The sequence below is a fragment of the Macrosteles quadrilineatus genome, unplaced genomic scaffold (genome assembly GCF_028750875.1).
Source record: "Macrosteles quadrilineatus isolate MER2022 unplaced genomic scaffold, UCM_ALF_1.0 Scaffold_3__2_contigs__length_128488019, whole genome shotgun sequence".
Taxonomy (NCBI): domain Eukaryota; kingdom Metazoa; phylum Arthropoda; class Insecta; order Hemiptera; family Cicadellidae; genus Macrosteles; species Macrosteles quadrilineatus.
Window position 1 is genome coordinate 79,061,881 of NW_026542596.1, and position 22,315 is coordinate 79,084,195.

The 22,315-nt window shown below is 33.9% G+C and overlaps 1 protein-coding gene across 2 annotated transcripts in view; it reads left to right on the forward strand.

Annotated features, from left to right (window-relative positions):
* Nucleotides 1-227: 227 nt before the first annotated feature.
* LOC128988488 (remodeling and spacing factor 1-like) overlaps nt 228-22,315 on the forward strand; it is a 45,763-nt gene continuing 23,675 nt past the window's right edge. For both annotated transcript variants that reach the window (XM_054409819.1, XM_054409821.1), the window contains exons 1-6: nt 228-553; nt 7,711-7,898; nt 16,024-16,220; nt 16,506-19,294; nt 20,188-20,523; nt 21,829-22,001. In XM_054409819.1, the coding sequence (XP_054265794.1) occupies nt 397-553; nt 7,711-7,898; nt 16,024-16,220; nt 16,506-19,294; nt 20,188-20,523; nt 21,829-22,001 (3,840 nt within the window). In that variant the 5' untranslated portion in view covers nt 228-396. The remainder of the gene's footprint in view (nt 554-7,710; nt 7,899-16,023; nt 16,221-16,505; nt 19,295-20,187; nt 20,524-21,828; nt 22,002-22,315) is intronic.

Consider the following 22,315-nt stretch of genomic DNA (forward strand, 5'->3'; position numbering starts at 1 on the left):
ACGTTTACGGCCAAGCATTAATTCAACTCTGATCGTTTTGAATTAGCTGTAAACATAAATGAATCTGAAACTGAAATCTGAATCCGATCCGAATATGACCGCCGGCGCCGACTAAACTCCTGTCCTGTCCTGTGATTATAAAGTTCAGCTCGCTCGCTCCGCTCAGTCAGCAATGGCTGACACAGAATTATTATTGAAAATGTAAATGTTTGATGCTATGGTATATTTTGAAGTGCAGTGTTTATCGTGATGTTATGTTGTAATTGTGTTAAAGAATTGTTGCCATCACTATTATGATATGATTCTGAGATTTTTTACTGGACCGTTTTGACCATTAATAGGAAACAAAAATTTCCGTGAATAATATCGCATCCTATTCCTAGGCCTACATTGAAAATGGCGTCTGAAAAGGAATCTCCCTGTCAGGATTACTGTGCTAATGATCCGAATTTTGCCATAATTTGTTCATTTTTCGACCGTTTTGCCATCACTTGTGGTATTACGTATCCTACATTTGCTGAACTTCAAGAAATGATTGAAAACACCCAAGATGGTATGTAAAAACGTAATAGTTTAAGTTAATGCAGGCCTAAGTTACTCTGCCCTTTTTTTTATTTATCCAAAGCAATTAATTAATTAGGGGTGGCTGAGTAAAGTTCGCACTTCTATGCTTAAGTTAGTAAACAGGTAAAGGACTTGTTTTGTTTTTTTAGCTTGGTGTCCTTATAAGTTGGGCTTAGGCTAAGTTAAATGAGTGATTTGTTTAATATAAACTTAAGTTAGACCTTAAGTTACTTCAACTGGATAATAGGGATCAAGGGGGGTTTAAGCCGCGTTTACACCGGAGTTTGAAACACGAGTTGCAAACAGAAATTGCAAACATCTCTATAAACGCACATTTTTAGACAAAACATTTCGCTGTTGCAAACAGTTTTTCAGTGTTTGCAACAGAAATTTCTGTTTCCACTTGAAGTCGGTAAAGATCAAAGGAGTTGCAAACTCTTTGTTTGCAACACTAGTATCGGTCAATATGAGCCGTTGAAACATGAATCAGAAACATTTCTCCGCCATCCCCTACGCTACCACCTCCACTCTCACTCACGTGATCACTCGCACCACCCTGTGTTTCGACTCAGTGTTAAATTAATCGGAAAAATGCTGTTTGACTGTCAATGAATTAACACTAACCTCTAATGACAAGGTCGTCTAATTTAAAAATAACAGTAACGTCTCATGTGAATTACCTCAGTAAAAGGGTTATAATTGAGTCCTTATAATCTTTAAAAATGAATAATAATTTTAATTTGATGATTTATACATTTACCGATGTTCACCCAGCATCGTCTCGGCCTACGTTACTTTGACAACACGACACACGCCACCAGGGCTAAAATAACATCCTTGACATCCTCGGAAGGACTGATCCGAGAAACCAGAACGAGGCGAGTCATAAACAAGGTCAAAATTATTTCAAACAATTTCATGAAACATGGAAACAAATCATGAAATAAAATTGCAAACATTTATTTGAAACTAAGTACTGTTGTTTGCAATAAAAGTTTGCCACTTTTTGTTTGAAACTCCGGTGTAAACGCGGCTTTATCAAGGAATGCCTAGCCACCTAGCCTATGCCTAGGCCTATAGTGCATTTTTTTAAAAATTAACTTTATGCTTAATAGGCCGTCCACATATTACGTAACGCTTAAGGACGGAAAGAGGATTTTGGCTTAGCACAGCTTAGCTTACAGATGAGGTGGAGGGGGTTTTCAAGATCATTTGGTAGGCCCAACGCATTTAAAATCTTTTTTTCAAAAAACCAAAATGATCAAGTTATATTTTATAAACAGTCTTTTTAGTAAAAATGTTCATAAGTTATGCCTATTTTAATATAATTTAAGTTAGGCTTCTGGAACTGACGTTCCTTCTAGTTCCTAACGTAAACGTCTTACCAACTCCTAGCTCTGATAAGGTAAACAGCCCGGTAATTATTTGATATTTCTACAATATCGTGTAATTTTTAGATGTCTACTTACAGTATTTTTCACGCTGAATCCAAAAATCGGAGGGATTCCTAAGTGGCCGTACAGTTAAATAATTAACATTAAGCTTCAGTTTTGTTGATTTATTAACATATTTATGGTATGGACGAGTCTAAGTTCTAGTGGCGCCTAACACTAAAAGGGGTGGAAGGTTTGTTTAGTGGAAACAGCTGTCAGTTGTTTACATTCGATACTAAACAGACAAAACCACACACGACGCCATGAGAGAAAAATCAGAGTTAGGCCTACAATATGCAATAACTAGATTTTTAAAAGAAAATGGACTTTGGTGCTGTTTAGAAAATAAAATAAATCAACTACGATACATAAACTATTAATCACATCAACATAAATTATAAAACGAAATAGAATTTATTCACGTAAAATATCAGTACCGTAAACCGGGGCTACTTTGACTCGCGGGGCTACAATGATAAAACTTTTGTTTTTACCTAAAATATTTTTTTTAAATTTTAGTTTTAGTAGTAACCATGGTAACTTAGGCCTATATATTAAAATCTTCCTTATAACATTGGTATAATCATATTTTCACACTCACTCAAAAATATATATAAGTTTATTCTTTGTTATATTTAATCATGAATTGATTTTTTTGCGAAAAAAAACGTCCCCGAACTTTTGTATGCACAACCTACCCACTTTTATCAATTTTTTTTTGGAATATATTAATGAATAGTTCATCTATCTGGGATGATAAAAATACATATTAATATAAATTGTTAAGTACCCTAAGGGAAAAAATTTTTTTTTTAACTGTCCAAGGTTTTTACTTCCAGGGGCTACTTTGACACTCTTTATTTTATTGGTTTATGTTCACTAACATGGTTAGTGGTGAAGTATATAAAAAAGGCACGTCAACTTCAGCCAGATAATAGGCCTAAGTATTGATTATCATAATAAGGTTTGTGAGGTCCGATTTATTAGAAAAGTAACCGACACAGAACAAGTTTTTAAGTGGCCGGATTAGGCCTACGTTGATGAAGACCATGTTCCATATGATGACATCATAAACATTTTAAGTGAGCCTTCCCTGAACAGAAGAGGACATGTTGTGTTCAAACACAAGTTCCAGGGACTAAACATCCGATAAAATCACGAGCATCGTTCAGCAGACCAGACGTCTGAAAGGGAGTTGCGACCCTTGCTTCTGGGGCACCATTTCACGGCTACGACAAAATACAATACAAGACGTACTTACATACTATTACTAATTTTTACCTTAAATTCTAGTCTTTTTTACACTAAAAACTAGTTTTGTTGGCACATTAATCCTTTGCTTTAGGTTGGATATGATTTTTTTTAAAAACCTTTGTAAAGTTCGGAAATCTCGGAACGGCATTTTAAAAAACCTGTCGTAGATCAAAAACTATAAAAAGTAGAATAACCAGAGTCATGCCAAAATAATCATAATAAACCCAGCTTTCAATAGAAGTATCAAAGTAACCCCTTTAACCAGTGGTTACATTGTGACAAGGCATTAAAGTTCATTATATAAAGTAGCCCCTTTTTGCCAAAGTATTTAATATAGATTTTTTTCAAATGTAGCACTCAAAAGAACTAACTGAAATGCACAATTTGGAATTTTTCTCATGGTCCTATCTCTTAAAACAAAAAAGTTACAGCCAAAAATAAAAAAAGTTTTATAAAGTAGCCCCGTTTGACGGTAATAGAAGCTAGGCCACTGCCGACACGATCGTCCTCATTCCAATCCTCAACGTCTGTTAATGAACGTGCCATAGTGCATAATCCCATAGTATACGATCCCATTGTGCCTAAAAGTGAAAACGTGCCACAGTGCATAATTTCCTGTATCATCAACTAAGTTAATAAATGATGTTACATTTAATCTAATCTAATCTAACCTAACCCAACCCAACCTTAATATTAATGTTTAAATCACATTTTATGTCAGAAATGGCATGTGAGGAAGATAGGTCGGACTTTATGCGGATTCTTGACTGTATTGTCCTTTGAAGTGAGGTTAGATTAGGTAAGTTAAAGGTTAGGTTATAATGAACCGACTCATTAATTTATGCAAAAACAGTCTGGAAGTAGGCCTAGCATAAATTAATGAGTCGGTTAATTATAAAACCTAACACCTTCCTAATCTAACCTCACTTCAAAACACTTAATACAGTCACGAATCCGCATAAAACCCGACCTACCTTCCTCACATGCCTAAATAAGAACTGATTATTTGGTTTCAAAACAAATTGATTTCATTTCGCATTAAGTCTAGCATAAACAGCTGTTTGCTCACTAAACCTTGCTCACTCAGTCTACAGTCCACGATATATCAAATATTTGCCAAATACTGGCAGGTTAAGGATAAATCTTCAATAAATTCTTTTTGAATGGGAGAAGACAATAACTTATCATTATGGGACTGATTTTATCTAAACATAGGCCTACACATTTCTAGAATAAAAAGAAAACACATAACCCTCTGAGCGTCACTCGTCGCGACACACTAATCGACGCGCGAACATCGTTTACGGCAAAGGCTCTATGACTGACTGAATCGGATTGAGCTGGATCGAGTTAGGTATCGTTCTTTTCGTTATATTCTAAGCTTTCTCCAGAGGTCTGTCTCAGCGCTGTATGTTCTCCGAGCCGATCGTAATTGTAGCAGACAGCTGACGTGCGTATTTGTAAATAGCTAGGTTACCCTCGGACCGATGACTGATGTGTTTTATTACGTTTATCATTGTTTTAGTGTTAAAAATCAAAAGTAGTGATACTATACGTGGTGCATTATAAGAAGATTTAAGTGATTTTGAAGGGCTGGTTGATGATCCTGAAGAAGTAGGTAGTGATATTGATGTAAATTATCAGCCAGATTCCTAGCTATGGTTAGGCTATGCATTCTTACAGGGTGTCCACATTCTGGAAAGTCAGGGATAGCCATGGAAAGTCATGGAAAAAAATTTTGGTCATTGAAAGTCAGGGAAATAGGCAAGAAGTCATGGAAAGTCATGGAAATTTCCAATTATGGATGGATTTGAGGGGACCATTCAATGCTCTAGTTGGCCGTAACCCCGACTGTTGTAGCATTTTTCAGGATTTTTCACAAATTTTCGACAATTCAATTTATTACAGTTTTATTATTTTATGAGTTTTCGGTTTGTTTTGGTTCATTGTTGTACCTATTGTACTCCATTGTTATCTGTTATTACATATTTCAGTATTTTCTGCAAAATAACATGTCCAGGCAGTATTATTTGTGTGTGTATGTTATATTATAATTTGCGTGTAAAGTTCGTGAGTCATGGAAATCAATGGTAAATGGTCATGGATAGTCATGGAAAGTCATGGAAATTAATGACAAAATTTTTGTGGACACCCTGTCTTAGCTAAACGCTATGTACTGAAATCTGTTTTTTGCCCATAACTTATTTATTTGCAAATCTACTTCCTTATATTATTATATATTTGTAATCCTCATAAAATTTTGAACAAAGTGGCCATTTTCAAATATTTATAGGCCTATAATTTATACAATTTCATTGAGCGCAAACTTATTTTTATTTTTTTTTTCCAAAATATTTTTTTTTACCTAAAATTTTTTTTTTGAAACAAATGTTCCTTATGTTTTATGTATAATATTGAAGCCCATGATTTTCCAAACAAAATGGTATATAGAACAGTAGAATTAACATTGTTTTAAGCTTCTCAGATCGGTTTTAATAAAACCTTGCAAATGCGCCAAAAATAGGCGGACATTAAGGCCTAAACTATGGACACTCGGAGGGTTAATCAAAATATTCCTCAAAATAAATTTTATATAGGCCTAGGCTTAAGAAAGATATTTTAAAGGTATTCCTTTTCCTAATTCCGGCACGACATAACCCTAATTCCGTTATCCGCCGTCCTAATACCGGCACCCTGAAGGCCTAAAACCTTGTAAGCTAAGTGTAAAAAGCATATATTGGCCAAATAAATTATATTGACAAGATTTGATCAGATACAACACAAAACAAGTTTTAAAGTTTCTTTACAAAATTTCATGTAATGTAAACCTCATCATGCAGACATTCCACCTGATCCCAGCTTAGGGTGGATGCCATTCCTAATCATTAGTGGGAATACTGGGAATGCAATTACCTCATCCAAACATTCCACCTTACCCCAGCTTAGGGTGCAATCCATTCCTAAGTTAGTCATTGGTGGTACCTAATGCAATGACCTCATGCAAAAATTCCACCAAAATATCATTAATTACTCAGTAAGTACGGTATAATATCACAATGCTTTTGTCCCGTTTTTGGATCTGATTTTCTCTATTCGAGCCATATTACTAAGACTCTGGTTATTGATCCAGGCACTGCTGCTACCTTTGGGTGTTTCAGTGAACTACGTCCACTATTGGGGTAACGCAGAACAATCACCACTGGCTGCTCTTTTGTGATTCGTCTTACTGAGATATTTCAATGCCAATAGCAATCGCTGATTCAGTCGGGGCTCCGCCGCCATTGGCGAGCGCCTGTTTAAAGGTTTTCAGCGCTCAATGTGTTAAGAACATAAATATAAATAAAGACCTTTGGTTTACATAAGTTAGTGCCTATAATTTTTATAAATATTTTTCAACACTGTGTTATTTTTCTAAAAATTAAACCAGAATTACAGTTTGATGGGATACTGAATGAAACATAGCCTAAAATAAAAATCCCCATAGACCCTACCTAAACATATTTTTCCTTAATTCTACAAGATTTCCTGAAAATTTTAGTTAAAGTTCCATTATGATATTATAAATACTTACTGAGTAATGATTTTTTTGCCAAAACATAAAATAAAAAATAAAAAACCAAGTATAGCTGATGAACAAGGAGCCGAGAGGTACAAAGTCCACCGTCCGACTGCCTCTCGCATCGCAGTCATGACCTTCATCTGTAACTGTGCGGTCGGACATTTAAGTTTTTGTCGGTAGGCCTACTCGGTTTTATTCATAAAACGTCCACGTTTGTATATAATATGTGTCCATGTTTTGTATTTAAACTCGTGACGACCTTTTCAAAGTAATGTTCTTGTACAAGATCTGATGATGAAGACTTAGTCTTCGAAACGCGTTATCCGTAAGGACTACAGTAACAGGATCACTCTGGCTGTACTCAGGTAAATTTATACCTTTTATAGAAGGTCTAAATCCCGGAAGGTCTAAAAGTATACAGTCAATGCAGAAAACGCACCCACTGATACTGTTTTAGACCTTGCAAGATTTAGACCTTGGGCACACAACCTATATTTTGTAAATAGGCCCTAAATGTTTATAAAATGAGAGTTGCCAAAGGTCTAAGTCCCGGATGGTCTAAAAATGCGAGTCCTGGAAGATCTAAAAATTTCTGAAGGTCCAAGTCCCAGAAGGTCTAAAATGCGAGTCCTGGAAGGTCTAAAAATGTGGGCATTACGTCGCCAGAGTTGAAGGCTATACACACAGTCAATAACAGAACAGCTTGTAGAGTTGTAATTATTCTCAGTGATAGTTTTACCAACCCTCACGTCTATTATTTTGCTAGCTCGTTATTACGACTATGATGGAGATTTTAAAATTAAAATAATCTCCATTTATATTATACAGAATATAATAATTGATATAACAAGAAACAAACTATTGACGTAAATAATAATAAATGTGTTATATTATTTTCAGTTCCACCGGAACTCATTGATTTGCATGTCAAACTGTTGAGAAAGATCCGAAGATCTGTTGCAACAGAAAAATGGGAGAAAGCATTAATCAAGTTTTGCCATTCATATCTATGTAATGAAGAAGGCTGGGAACTAGAGCGTTGTGGTTACAAAAAATGCAAAGTCTCAATCAGACTAAAAATACTAAAGGTAAGAACTTAGTAGAAAATTATTGAATCATTTACAGTAGGCCTACAGCTGCTTTTAGCCCAGTCAATGAATGCAATAAAACACCCTTTTTCGCAACTAAATGGTGGAAAGCTGGATTTTTTATATCTGATAGAACCACATGAGAGGTGTATTTTCCCAAAAGTCCCCACTTCTACCCCTTGAGCTATCCCCCCACCCCCCTCCAAACCTAGAAATTGCAGTGTTTTACTTAATTGGTCATAATTTGAATACTATGTAAGCTATCGAGCTGCAAATTGTTTTGTTTTATTTCTGATAAGTTTTTCTACAACTTTTTTATTTATAACATTTTTCTAAAACCAATACTTAGGGAGATATAAAATTTAAACTTCGTTAAAAGCTTTGTTTCAGAGTGCAAAATATAGTTTTTCTCTATGTATACTTTTAAATAGAAATAATACGCAAATATGGTCTGTACAAAAGTTTTAGTACGTTTTTCAAGGTTTACAAATATATTATTGGTTAGTCATCTACGTGACCGGGTGAAGAGCTGGGCGTCGGCAAAGAGAGCGCGTGCAGGCTAGTTGAACACCTCTGCGCTGCGTCATCGCATCTAGCCCATCCAATAAACGCACAAACTGCCTTTTTTCGTAGCTAAATAGTGGAAAGCTGAGTTTGTTATATGTGATGGAACCACTTAAGACGTGTATTTTCAAAAGGTTGCCGATTCTCCCCCTTGAGATTTTCCCCCCAACACCCTCCAAACCTGGTAATTACAGTCGTTCACTTTACTGGATATAATTCAAATTCTATACATGCCATCGTAGTGAAATTCGATTTGTATTATTTATTAGTTTATCTACAACTTTTGTACTATAGATTTTTTTATAAAACTATATCTAAAGAGATATAACATTTTAACTTTTTTTATAATGTTTAAGAATCAAGAATCAAGAACTTTATTGTCATTGACCTTTTACAAGGAATAGACATAGTCAAAACTAAAACTATAAAAACTATAAAAAATACAGTAGGGTAGTGGGTTCTATATTAAAAATCAATGTCAACATTAGAAAGTAAATATTCTGTTATACAATAAAATGGATTTTTGATGAGCCACTCAAACATTTTTGACTTAAACCTATTAAAAGGAACCAGTTTGGCTGCCAGACCTAATTTATTAAAAAACCGTATACAATTTATTTTATGGCAGTTATGTGTTTTGGCCAATCTATGGACAGGGATTTCTAGATTGGATTTGCCTCTTGTATTGTAAGAGTGTATACTATCTCTACAAGTGAATTGATGTAGATAAGCTTTAGTGTAGAGGAGTATGTGAAAAATATACAAATTTACTACAGTCAAAATTTTAAGGTTTATAAAAAGAAGTCTACAGCTATCCACAGGGCCAACCCCACAGATTGTTTGTATAACTTTTTTTTGCAATTAAAGAATTTCATGGGTATGGGGGGAGTGTCCCCAAAGTATAATCCCGTAAGAAATATGCGATTGAAAAAAACCAAAATAAGTAGTCCGAAGGTATTAATTACTAACAAAATCTCTGAGTTTCCAAATTAGATAATTTACTCTGGAAATTTTTTTACATGTGATTTCTATGTGTTCTTGCCAATTTAATTTTGAATCAATTTGGAATCCTAACAATTTTACTGATTTTAATTCATTATCAAGTGGGGATAGACTCAAAAGAATTCTCTGTGTTTTTTCTTGATTACACATCAATTTATTTGAGGAAAACCAATTTAGTGCTGACGTTATTGATTCATTAGTAATAAAATCAAGCTCATGGATATCTCTATGTGTTGCAATCAAAGTTGTGTCATCAGCATACACAACAGTGTCTACATCAACATTCTGCGGCAGGTCGTTTATCGAGATTAAAAACAAGAAGGGTCCCAAAACTGAGCCCTGTGGAACACCTACTTCAACCAATCTTAAGTCAGAATGACTGCCTCCAACAGATACATACTGTTTTCTATTGGTTAAATAGGATCTTAAAATGTTTAAAGTTTCACCTGTAATACCGTAAAATTCAAGTTTTTTGAATAAAATATTAAAAGGTACAGAGTCAAATGCTTTTGTAAGATCAAATAAAGTTAATGAAACAGTTTCTTTATTTTCAAATGCATTTAAAGATTTATTAACTACTTCTAAGACAGCTGCAGTTGTTGATTTACCCTCACGGAATCCAAACTGTGAATTTGTCAATAAATTGTTGTTTTCAAAATATTCATTAATTTGTTTATGCATGAGACATTCAAAAATTTTGGAAAAGATTGTCACTATTGAAATAGGACGATAATTACTAGGAAGATTTTTATCGCCTTTTTTATATACTGGAGTAATTTTAGAAATTTTGAGAAGGTCAGAGAAATAACCAATTTTCAGACATTGATTAATACAAAAAGCCAGAGGTTCACTTATGAAATGAATTATTTGTTTGATGCTGTAATTTGAAAACCAGTAATGATCCATAGTTTTTGAATTGGAAAAGTTAGCTACAACATTGTTAACCTCTTGCCATGATACCTCCCTCCATTGGAAATGTAATTGTCCTATAGGGGGAGTCCCCAACAACTCATGCGCAGGTGTGTTGGTGAGAGGAATTTTGTTTTCTAGCTCATTAACACATTCAATAAAATAGTTATTTAGATTATCAGCATCCAAAACCTCAGATTTAGTTGATGTAGGAGAAAATTCATGTGATATAACTTCCCAAGCAGCCTTGCACCTGTTGGGGGCCTTATCAATATACCTTTCAAAAGCTTGCTTTTTGGCTAATTTTATTTCACGATTGTAGGCCTTTTTACAATCAATGTAGGTTCTATAGGCATTTTCCAAATTATTTGAATTATGTTTGAGTAAGCTCTTATAAATAGAATGACTTAAACAAGCATTTTTTCCCTAAGTTTCCTTAACTTCTCATTATACCATTTAAGTTTTCCTTTCTTATGTCTATTGTTTTGTTTACACTTAACTAATGGGGAACTGCAATGCCACAAAGATACTATTCTCTTAAAAAAATTATCAAATAGTTGTTTCTCATTTATTCTACCCATTTTATAGTCCATTATCATTTCCCATTTCTCTTGTACCAATTGATCAACAAAGTATTTAATATTACTTTCATTTTGCCTTCGTATTATTTTTTTTGTTCCTCCTGTTGAGTTGTTACATTGTTTTATAGTTTTCTGTAAAAAATCTAATATTAAAGGTTCATGGTCTGCAAAACAACCTCCTACTGTATTTATGTTATATAAATCTGATGAAAAGTTTACAATTATATTATCTATGCATGATTTTCCCCTAGTTGGTTTTTTATTTGTACAAACTAAATTTAGACTTCGCAACAGATTGGCAAATTCAATAAATGACTTTTTTTCCATTTTTATCATTTCTATGTTAAAATCCCCTACAATAGCAACAAATTTAAATGACTTTAACAGCTTTTTTACAGCAAAATTTTCCAGAAACAACCCAATATCACCATTAGGAGATCTGTAAACACTTAAAACTATAAGATCATAATCAATTACTTTGATACAGCTAAATTCACAATGAAGCTCAATGCAAAATAAGCTAACATCTATTTTGGTGAATGTTAACCCTTCTCTTAAAAATATTCCTACCCCACCATTTTTTATACTTTTCCTACACATGATATCTGCAGCAATAAAATCTTTAGGGACAAAGAATTAAACTTCCAGCTCCTCTAGCCAATGTTCAGACACACTTATTACATGCACTTGCTCTATGGCACAAAAATGTTCTAATTCTAATATTTTGTTCCTAATAGACTGGATATTGACCTGTAAAATTTTTAAGTATTCTTGATTTGCATTGTTATTTGTTTTAGCATTATTATTTACAGTACAATCAAAATCATCCATACTTACAGCTAATGTATTATTTATTTCGCTATTTCTAAAAAAACTTCCTCGATTTGTTCACCTAACATAATACTATTTACAGTGGTATTTTCTATATTAATTTGACATTTCGATTTACAGGCTTCCTTAATATTTACAGGCTTCCTTAGTTTATGTTTTAGAGTACACAATTTTGTTTTACCCTCTATATATTTTTTCCAAATAAAATACGCAAAATGTGTCAGAAACAAAATTTTAGTATGTTTCTTAAGGTTAATAAATTTATTTGGTCAGTCCTCTGAACAAACTGATGTAGTGTGGGCGTCGGCAAAGAGAGCGCGTGCAGGCTTCTTCAAAGCATCTGCACAGCGCAGCACCGCCCGTCGATGCATCATAAGGACCGGCACTGCTAAATTCTCAACTCTTTCCTTCCTACTTTTTAGGAACAACCATAACAATCCTTTACTACCAAAACAATCTGAAGCACTTCGCGGTCAGTAAAAAGTTTTCGTCGACCCACTAATCCTTGATACAAACTGTGTACTATCATTGATATGTCCCTCTCTTCACCCTTCCCGCTAGCAAGGGTTAGATTTCTGCTCTGCCACGAGTTGTAAGCGTGTGTTAAAATAATATCACGAACAACGTAGAAAACGGTCGGTAATATTTATAAGCCATTTTTAATCATGTTAAGGAATACAAATTAAAACCAGTCAATGTTAAAACTCACTTTTTTATTAAGTCTACATAAAGGAGATTTTAAAACAAGTAATAAGCGCCTTCATCTTTATTAGCGATGTTAAACGTTTGCATAATGTCTACCACAAACCAATAAAGAACTATTATGCTCACTCATTTTTAAGATAACATGAAAACAATCAAACATTAGAGAACAGAACGTCACCAAGATTCAGAGTATAGAGTCTCTAAAAATGATTGATCTCGACCACGTATTAGTGCCGTAAATCAGATTCGTAATACATTGCTGTTAACTATTACGACAAAACACAATTTGATTGACACATCTACACAATATGATGAGAAAGGAAATTTGAATAATCTGCCTGTATGTATCCCGTAAATAGTCTTGCCTGCATGTATGGGGACACAAATATAGTTTTTTTTTATTTTTATTTTTTTACTTATTTATAACTTTTGGATATATGCCTTATTACATTAATTAATTGGAAAGTAAATTAGAGAAAATGCGTCTAACCGCCTAACATTTAAAACATAAATTTGCACTTCCAGTGTTACTCACAAGACTGTAAATATACATAAAAGATGGCAAGTGGTGGTAGATTTCGATTCGACACTACAATCATCCCCAGACCCATAGGCGAATTGGGTCATCTCATCATTGGGTTCAGTATGTTTCTTACCCAGCTTTATGTAATGTAAAATATGTATCCATGTAGATTATTGTCAATAGGTGTAGTCGTTGACAGATATAATTAAATAAATTATTATTTAAAATTATTATATAAAACATCCGTTCGTCAAAGATGAAGAAATTAAGTATTACGAGTATTGCAAGTTTAAGTAAGTAGGTAGCCTATAGATTAATTTACCTGAACCAAAACTGGTTATAAAAAAGTAAATGATTGGGTTCCATCTAAATAATAATTATTGTTTTTGCAGTTCACGGTTAAGCTTGGATACAGATTGGTTTGGTAGTAAAGTACAAAGTACAAAGTCTTAGGATTTGTATACAACCTTTGAGAACTTATCGATGTTGGTGCCTATGACGCAATGTATCAACGGGCGGTGCTGCGCTGTGCGGATGCTTTGAAGAAGCCTGCACGCGCTCTCTTTGCCAACGCCCCACACATCAGTTCGTTCAGATGTCTAACCAAGTAGGCCTATATATTCATAAACCTTAAAAAACATACTAAAATTTTTGTTTGAAACATTTTGCGTATTTTAATTGGGAAAAATATATAGAGGGTAAAACAAAATCGTTTACTCTAAAACATAAACATTATAAAAAAAAGTTAAAATGTTATATCTCTTTTGATATAGTTTTATAAGAAAATCTATAGTACAAAAAATGTATTTAAACTAATTATAAATAATACAAATCGAATTTCACTACGATGGCATGTATAGAATTTGAATTATATCCAGTAAAGTGAACGACTGTAATTACCAGGTTTGAAGGGTGTTGGGGGGAAAAGCTCAAGGGGGAGAATCGGCTACTTTTTGAAAATACACGTCTTAAGTGGTTCCATCACATATAACAAACTCAGCTTTTCACTATTTATCTACGAAAAAATGCAGTTTGTGCGTTTATTGGCTGGGCTAGATGCGATGACGCAGCGCAGAGGTGTTCAACTAGCCCGCACGCGCTCTCTTTGCCGACGCCCAGCTCTTCACCCGGTCACGCAGATGACTAACCAATAATATATTTATAAACCTTGAAAAACGTACTAAAACTTTTGTCTGAACCATATTTGCGTATTATTTCTATTTAAAAGTATACATCGAGGAAAACAATATTTTGCACTCTGAAACAAAGCTTTTAACGAAGTTTAAATTTTATATCTCCCTAAGTATTGGTTTTAGAAAAATGTTATAACTACAAAAGTTGTAGGAAAACTAATTAGAAATAAAACAAAACAAATTGCAGCTCAATAGCTAACATAGTATTCGAAATATGATCAATTAAGTAAAACACTGCAATTTCTAGGTTTGGAGGGGGGTGGGGGGGAAAGCTCAAGGGGTAGAAGTGGGGACTTTTGGGAAAATATACCTCCCATGTGGGTCTATCACATATAAAAAATCCAGCTTTCCACCATTTAGTTGTGATAAAAAACATTTATTGACTGGGCTATTTTGCCAAATATTAAAGGTTTTTAGTAACTAACTGTAGTTTTAATCATAAAAAGTGTACTACCGTACACCTATTGTCAAAGAAGTCAAACTTGGTTTTGTACTTTATAATGTTAATGCAGTTTTTGCTGCACTTTAGTTAAAAAATAAAAATAATCTATAACATAGATTTTACAAACTTTGTTGTGTATAGAGCTCTAGTTTAGTTTTAACATTTTCTGAAACTTATTGTTATTGAGTTTCAAAATTTCAGCATATAGGCTAATAAAATTCTCTGAAAAACTTAATTTAGGCCTAAATACAATGCTAATATAAACGTTTGTAACAGTTTAATATAGTCTAGGCTAACTATTTTAAAGACCGGTGATGGGCGGTTATGTTATAAAAGAAGCAGTCTTCATTCAGATGTAGTTTTATTTTGCATGGTATGCATGTCATTTAAAAGGAAAAATAATAAACAATGTTATTTTAATTAATAAAAAGCCGGTACTCTAGCCCCATCTTCAAATTCACTAAGGGTCCTCCACTTCTTTCTTGTCCTCCTTAGACACATGCTGCTGGCCCTTATTGTCGCACATATGGTTTTTACTCTTATCCAGTTCACCACTAAACTGTAAGGTTTCTTCCATTTTTCTGTTAGTCGTTCTGCCATTTCATCCACAGAAGTGATGAGTGGGGTGAAAGAAGCATTTCTTGTTTCTGTTAGTGTTAAGTATTTTCTCTTCTTCTCTATTTCTGCATTCTCCAATACTTGTATGTATGGGAGGTTCAAGTACTATGGAGCATCAGTGTCAACGACACATACATCAAATAATGCTTCCATCTGAACCTCCCAAACACCCCTACAAGCCAAGTCTGCTTTCAGTGCAGCATCTAATGACCCTTGCTCAGAGTTCTGTGGTTCTCGAACACAGTTTCCCCATGCATCCAAGAGTATCGCTTACTTTGTTCATGTCTTCTTAAATGGTAACCCACCTGTGCTACATTTAGGGGCATGTTTCATACTGAAGTTTTTACCACAGCCTTCGCATGAAAAGGGGAGGTGTATTATACTGGTAATTGGTTGTTCTAATGTTGGATTTTTTTAACAAAAAAACTTGCCTCTTCCCCGCTTTCTATTATTTTTATGCATTTTTTGCAAGTTAGTGGATCAATGGATTAAAAAAACTCCAGCATAGTCTACCAGTAATTTGCGTATTGGTAGGAACTCGCCCAAGACTGCTAGGTTGCTAATGTTTGTCTCCAATTAAGCAGTAGTCTCCTTTACTGCCTGGACCTTTTTTATCTTCCATCTTTTGTAAACTGGGCTCACCGGATGTTTATGAGGCACATACATTTAAAGTAGTGGGTTTTAAGTGCATCAGCCTGCAAATTGCAACAATCTTCTATGTTTAGAACCTCGTGTGAATAATTTAATCATGTTTCAGACTCTCTTAGACGCACAGTTTGATCTAAACAGCAAGTTTAAGAATGACATAAACAAGTTGACGCCAGAAGAGCTAAGGTTAGAGCCGCTTGGCAGAGACAAGGTGGGTCAGTCGTACTGGTGTCAGTTTGACTCTGCTGCTAACGTCAGGGTTTACAAAGAGGACCAGGACGAGGAAACTTGGGCTTTGGTGGCAAAGTAAGTAACACAATACCATAGAAAACATTTAAAATATTTTATCCTGTGTATTTAAAGAGCGTTTCAGCATTTGCAGTCTGAATAAACAATACAATACACAATACAAAATAGTCTGAGAACTCTACAAACACAAATGTAGACCATATTTTTGTATTACAGTAAACATTTACAATATTTTACAGCGTCAATATGCTTATCTGAATAAGGTAAAATTTAGATTTTAGTAAAATTAATAATTTGCAATAAAAGTGGACATCTTTTCACTTGTGTTTTGATATTTTTCAGAGATCGGGAAGGGCTGGTTGGTCTCATTACACAATTGTCTTCTGGTGAAGAACTGCTTGAACTGGAACTGATAAACGAAGACAGTAATAGCCAGGAGGTTGAAAAACCTATCATCGATACTGGACAAGTTGAACAATCAACGAGTGAGGAGAACACGGTTGACAGTGTTGCCTCCAAAAATGAACTTCCAGTCAAGGAAGAAAGTAGTTGTATCAATGGAATTTCCAAAAGTGATGTTTCAAATGTTGCTAATCCACAGAAAGAAGTTTTAGAAGACACAAAGAGTGAAACCAAAGTTAAAATTGACAATGGTGAACTTTCAGATCAAACAAACAAGTGCACTGCTAATCCACAGAAAGAAGTTTTAGAAGACACAAAGTGTGAAATCAAAGTTAAAGTCGACAATGATGAAGTTTCAGATCAAACAATCAGGTGCACAGATGTCTCTCTTGATAATAATCATGAAGTGACAACCATTAATGGAAATGATCACAAAGATGAAGTAGAGCCCGAAAAGATAATAGATAAAGGTTGTCTTTTAGAAAATAAAAAAGATATAAACCAAGCTGATTCAATATCTGCCTTAAAGACTGAAAATTATGTTGGCAATGAAAATAATATAAGTCAGCTGCCCACTAAAACTTCTGATGAAGTAAAAAATGTTGCAGAGGAAATCAAACAGAGATCCCTTTTCAAATCTACCAGTTCTCCGTTATTCAAAGGTAAAATTGGAAAATCTTCAGGTTCAAAGTTGGATCAAATTTTCAGTCGTAAATTGGAGCAGAGTAGCTTAAATTCTATCGGTAAAGTTGGCAATGTTGAAGATGGTAAAGAAACAAGTTTACATCTCAAAACTTTAGTTGATGACGATTCATGTAGTCAAAGTTCGGTTTTGAGTAATGTTAATGAGCAAGAAAGCAACTCTATCAGCAAAGAATTACAAGTTAAAAGAAAAGCGGATGAACTCTGTGAGGAGCCTAGTAAAAAACAATGTTTAGAAGAATTTAAACCTGAATTGGAACCTGAAGTTGGGGAAGAAATTGAAGAACCTGTAATGATAATAAAAGGTGAAGGTTCAGGTCAGGAATGTGATACAGGGAATCCGGGCAAAGATAGCGAAGAAGAAGTCGGCACACAAAATATGAATAAAACTGCCTCCAATAAAAGTGAAATAACACAAAAAAATGAACCTAGTGATAATAGTTTTACTGAAGATATTTTACTTGAAAAGAGTTTGAACAATGGCATATCTAGTGATAATGGCAAGTTGGATGAATTCTCACAGATTAAAGTTACAGATAGTACTCATAACAATCTAGAGATCACAAAAAAGGATGGTAATCTGTGTGATATATCTAAACCCACTCAAGGCGAAAATACATTAGAAAATTTTGAATTAACAAATACTGATAAATCAGAGCTTGAGATGAACAAGTCCATTGAAGAACAGATGTCTGACCTTACGGGTGAAGGTCTTTCTCCCAAGGGAGTACCTGAGTGCCAGAGAAATACAGATAATAAGAAGGAAACTGGCATTGAAGTCAATTCTAAAACATCTGAAAAATTAACAAGGAGAAAGTCATTAGACTCAACTGATGATGTAGACACTGAATCAATTCCTCCGGAAGCTAAAAAAACAAAAGTAGAAAAAGACTGCAACGATATTTTTGGTACAGATGACAGCATGCCTTACTCAACTGAAGAAAAAAAGTTGGATGACAAAAGAGGTAATTTAAATGATAGAGTGCCTGAGCTAAAGGTTACCAATGATTTTGTAGACAAAGAAACACAAGATAAAAGTAAATCAAGTGAAAACGATGATCCTGAGGACCTGTTAACAAAGTCAAACATTAAAGGAAATGTTTTTGAAAGTCAAAAGGAAGCTAATAGTAAACCTGTTGATGACATTAAAGCGTCTGTAGGAAAGGAAATCACTAGTGTTGAAAACAAGAGTTTGCCAAAGAAGGATGAAGATAGTTTAGAACGTAATGAAAAAATCAATACTTATGATCCAGATGGCAAAGTAGAGTCCAATGAAAATTATTCTGTAGAAGACAATTTAAAGAAAATTGACCGGTCCAAAGAGAAAGATGCAGAAAGTAATGTTGATGAAACTACTTCAAAATCAAAAATTAAAGAAAGTAAAATTGAGTTGGAAAGTGAGGTGAAATCTGATAGCACAATATCTAGTAACCCTACTAAAGAAAGGATTAATGATGAGGGGAGTACCTCAATAAATCCTTTGAGTGAACAATCTGAGGTTCAGGAGAAAGATGAAAAAGTTCCTAGTGATAATAAAGCTCCAAAATGTGCGTCTGAGTCTGTAAAGAAAGATGAAAATAAAGATTGTGATATTAAGAGTGAAAATGAAGCTCAAAGCGATTCCTCAACAAAAGACAATGATGGAACTGCTAAAAAAAAGAAGACTCCAGTAAAAAAATCTCCCAAACCAAGAAGAAAAGTATTTACCCCAAAATCCAGAAAAAGGGCGAATAAAAATAAACCAACAAAAGATGAATCTGAAAATAGTTCTGTTCCTGGAGATAAAAATAGTCCACAGAAACTTGATTTGGAAGAAAAGGGTAATCAAATAGAAAAATCGAAAGACGAAGGGGATCTTTCTGAAAAGAAAGAAACCAAAGCAAAACCAATTTCAGGGAGGAAGAGAAGGAATAGCCACAAAAATGTCAACACAGAAAAAGAATCTGAAGAAGATCTAGCCTCTGACAAGAAAGCTAATACTGAAGAGGATGATGAAGAAATCGGAGGAAAACGTAGAAAAGTCAAAGGTGTGTATTACCATTGACTATTAGATACTGAAGTAGTCATGAAGTAGTCATATGGACCAGCTGTCGCAAATTTTTATTAAAAAAGAACAAAGTTGTGTGAGCCAGTCACAGAATGTGCTTGGGTCTTAAATTATATTTTCTACCATATATTTGTTGCTGACTAAGTTGATGGGTCACAACAGTTGCTTTAGCTCACAATAAGTCACGCTATTTGTTTAAATTGGTACTAAAGTTTGTGTATTCAACGAATATTAGTAATTTAGATCAGCACTATCTGTCGGTGGCTCACTTCAACTGCTACGATTTTGATTTTAAAACTGGTGACAACTTTAACATGTGGAATGACTAGATTACTTGATGTAAACTGATTAGTTAGGATTTTTTGAAAAGTGATATAGTTCAGCTAGAGCTTATGTAGTAAAATTAAAGTCCAGGGGCCAACAGATACACAATAAAATAACACAAAACATAACACTGTTATTTCGTCCTGAAGTTTCTTCAGTAGAGAAGATAGGTTGAAGAGAAATGACTAATGAACAACTGATAAATTAGTAATAGTAGTCTTACTTTTTCATCACAGAAAAACATCTAGACTCAGAGCTACTATTTAGAAAGCAATATAATTTATTTTTTCAATTAATGCAATTTAACATAGTTACATACATTTTTGTTACCAGTTTTTGTATTATTTTTAACTTATAAACATGAGCTAAAGTTGTTGGTACGGTATTTATAATACATAGTATTTATTTAATGTGTTGATAAAGTGTTGTAAGTGTGCTTTGCCTAAAATTTTACAGCCCTAATCTAGTGCAATCTGTTCTAGGCAATGTGATTTGTTTTTTTACCTGTGACTACATTTATTTTATTTTATTTTTTATTTTTTTTTGTAGGAAAGAGAGCTCCAAATAAAAGCTTGCGTAAGGGTGTAGAAGAGAAAAGAAATTGCAAATCCAGTAGTGAAGAAGAGAACCACAGTGATGATAATAAAGACACAGAACTCAAGAAATCGTTTAAAGAATCCAAAACTTCACCTGCTGCTAAGAAAAATCTAACAGCAAAAACTGCCAAAAGTAACCAAGGGAAAGGAAAACAAAATGTTAAATCTAATTTGAAATCAAAGAAAGATGATGCCAGTAAAATTACAGATGAAGATGTCAATGACGAGGATGATGACAAGTCTGATGAATCTACTGAAAAGAAACCGAAGAAGTCAAAGGGACGAAACAGTAAGTTTTATGTATTTTACTACTAGGCCTACTTTTTCTTCTTATCAGTATGTTCCTTGTGCATTCTTTTATTTTGCAGCTACTTACACAAGTAATTTAACTGCATTAAAAACTATAAAACGCAACACAATTCAATGAAAACAGATGAAGCTCCTACAAACCATTTTTTCACTATCCTTGCTGTATCTTGTTTGCTTTTTCACTCTGAGATCTTCTAGTGTGGCTTTTGCAGTTACTTTTTGCTCTTTCCATGTAAGAATCATAAATCTTTATTCATCTTAAGATTATATTGAATATTATTGACAAAATAGAAGTGATATCTTTCTCCCTTCAGAGAATTGGTCACTTGTGTCCAAATAGATGCCTGAAACACTCGATCCCGCATTTATATTTTTATTTTGGTTGTTGGGCGCTTAGTGCGGTTTGTTACAAACATGAAAACAGTTTTTGGATTTAGTATAACAATACAGTCTACTCTTGGTAATGAAAACATTCGACAAATCAAAATGTTTGATAATTCAAAATAAAAGCTCAGTCCCTAGAGAGTCTTGTTATTCCAAAGTTTTACCATGCATTTTGATACACTCTGTATCTCAAAGTCCAGGCAGAGGGCAGGTCGATTTGGAACACGCAGTAATACAAAGTTTAATCGGCAGAACTCTATAATTCAAAGGGACGGAGGTGAATGGTTTATTCCAGTCATAACCAGAAACTAAACATCCTGTCATGCACAGTAGCTTTGTTGTGTTCAGTAGGAGCAGTAATCGTCTGGTTGGCAGTGTTTGCTCGCCCAGGTGTTATAATGGGACATCCAGTCATATCTTGTTACTAATCGGTCAAACAAAAAAGGCTTGAATTACAACTTAATTGTTCAATGAGTAGCATTAAATAAGCATACCAAATCAAAATATTAAAAATATCTTGTTCCTTGACAGTTATTTGGTACACAACATCCTCATTTGTCAAACAGGAAATTTCAAAACTGTCCACCAAAAATGACCTCAAAGCTGCAGCTGCTTAACCAAGGCATCATACAAAATTACAAAATGAACCTTAAATATAAAATAAATGATTTTTTTTTAATTTGAATGGTTTTTTTCCTCCCAATAAATCAAACCTCTTGATAATTCAAATTTATTTGCTTGACCCTCCTATTTCGATTTACCATGAGTCTACTGTATAAAAAAATCTGTTGGATAAACCTATAAAATAAAAAATCCCAATTATTCTATTATGCATAACAACCTTATGTTACATTAATTAAAATAATAAGACAAAATTGCTAATACAAAATCTGTGTTGCAGGTAGAGCATTTTCAGGTATCAATTTAGATATTGATCTGAATGATACAAGCCGTTCTGTCAGACAGTCAAGTCGCATCGCACAAATTAAAATTAAAGAACAAGCAGATCACAAACATGGGGACGACCACCATCAGAATGCTGATAAACCAGGGAAGAAAAATAAAAAGAAAAAGGTAGGCCTACTGTTAAGTTGTTGTTAATTATTTGTGTAAAGCTCTTCATGATGGGGCTTGGGAATGGACATTTATAGATACTGTAGCTCTGTTAAAACTTTTTACCTAATAACCCAGTCAAGCTTGTTTTACTTATTTTCCTATACATCTCAATGAACAAATTTAGTAATTTATTGGTTCTCATTGTTGTATCTTTATCATGTTTTTTTCTCTTTTCATTCTGTTATATCCTACTCTTTGTGTAACATTAAAATAGTTCTTGACAACAGCCAACAAATGACAATTTTATATACCTGTTCAATAAAAAACTAACC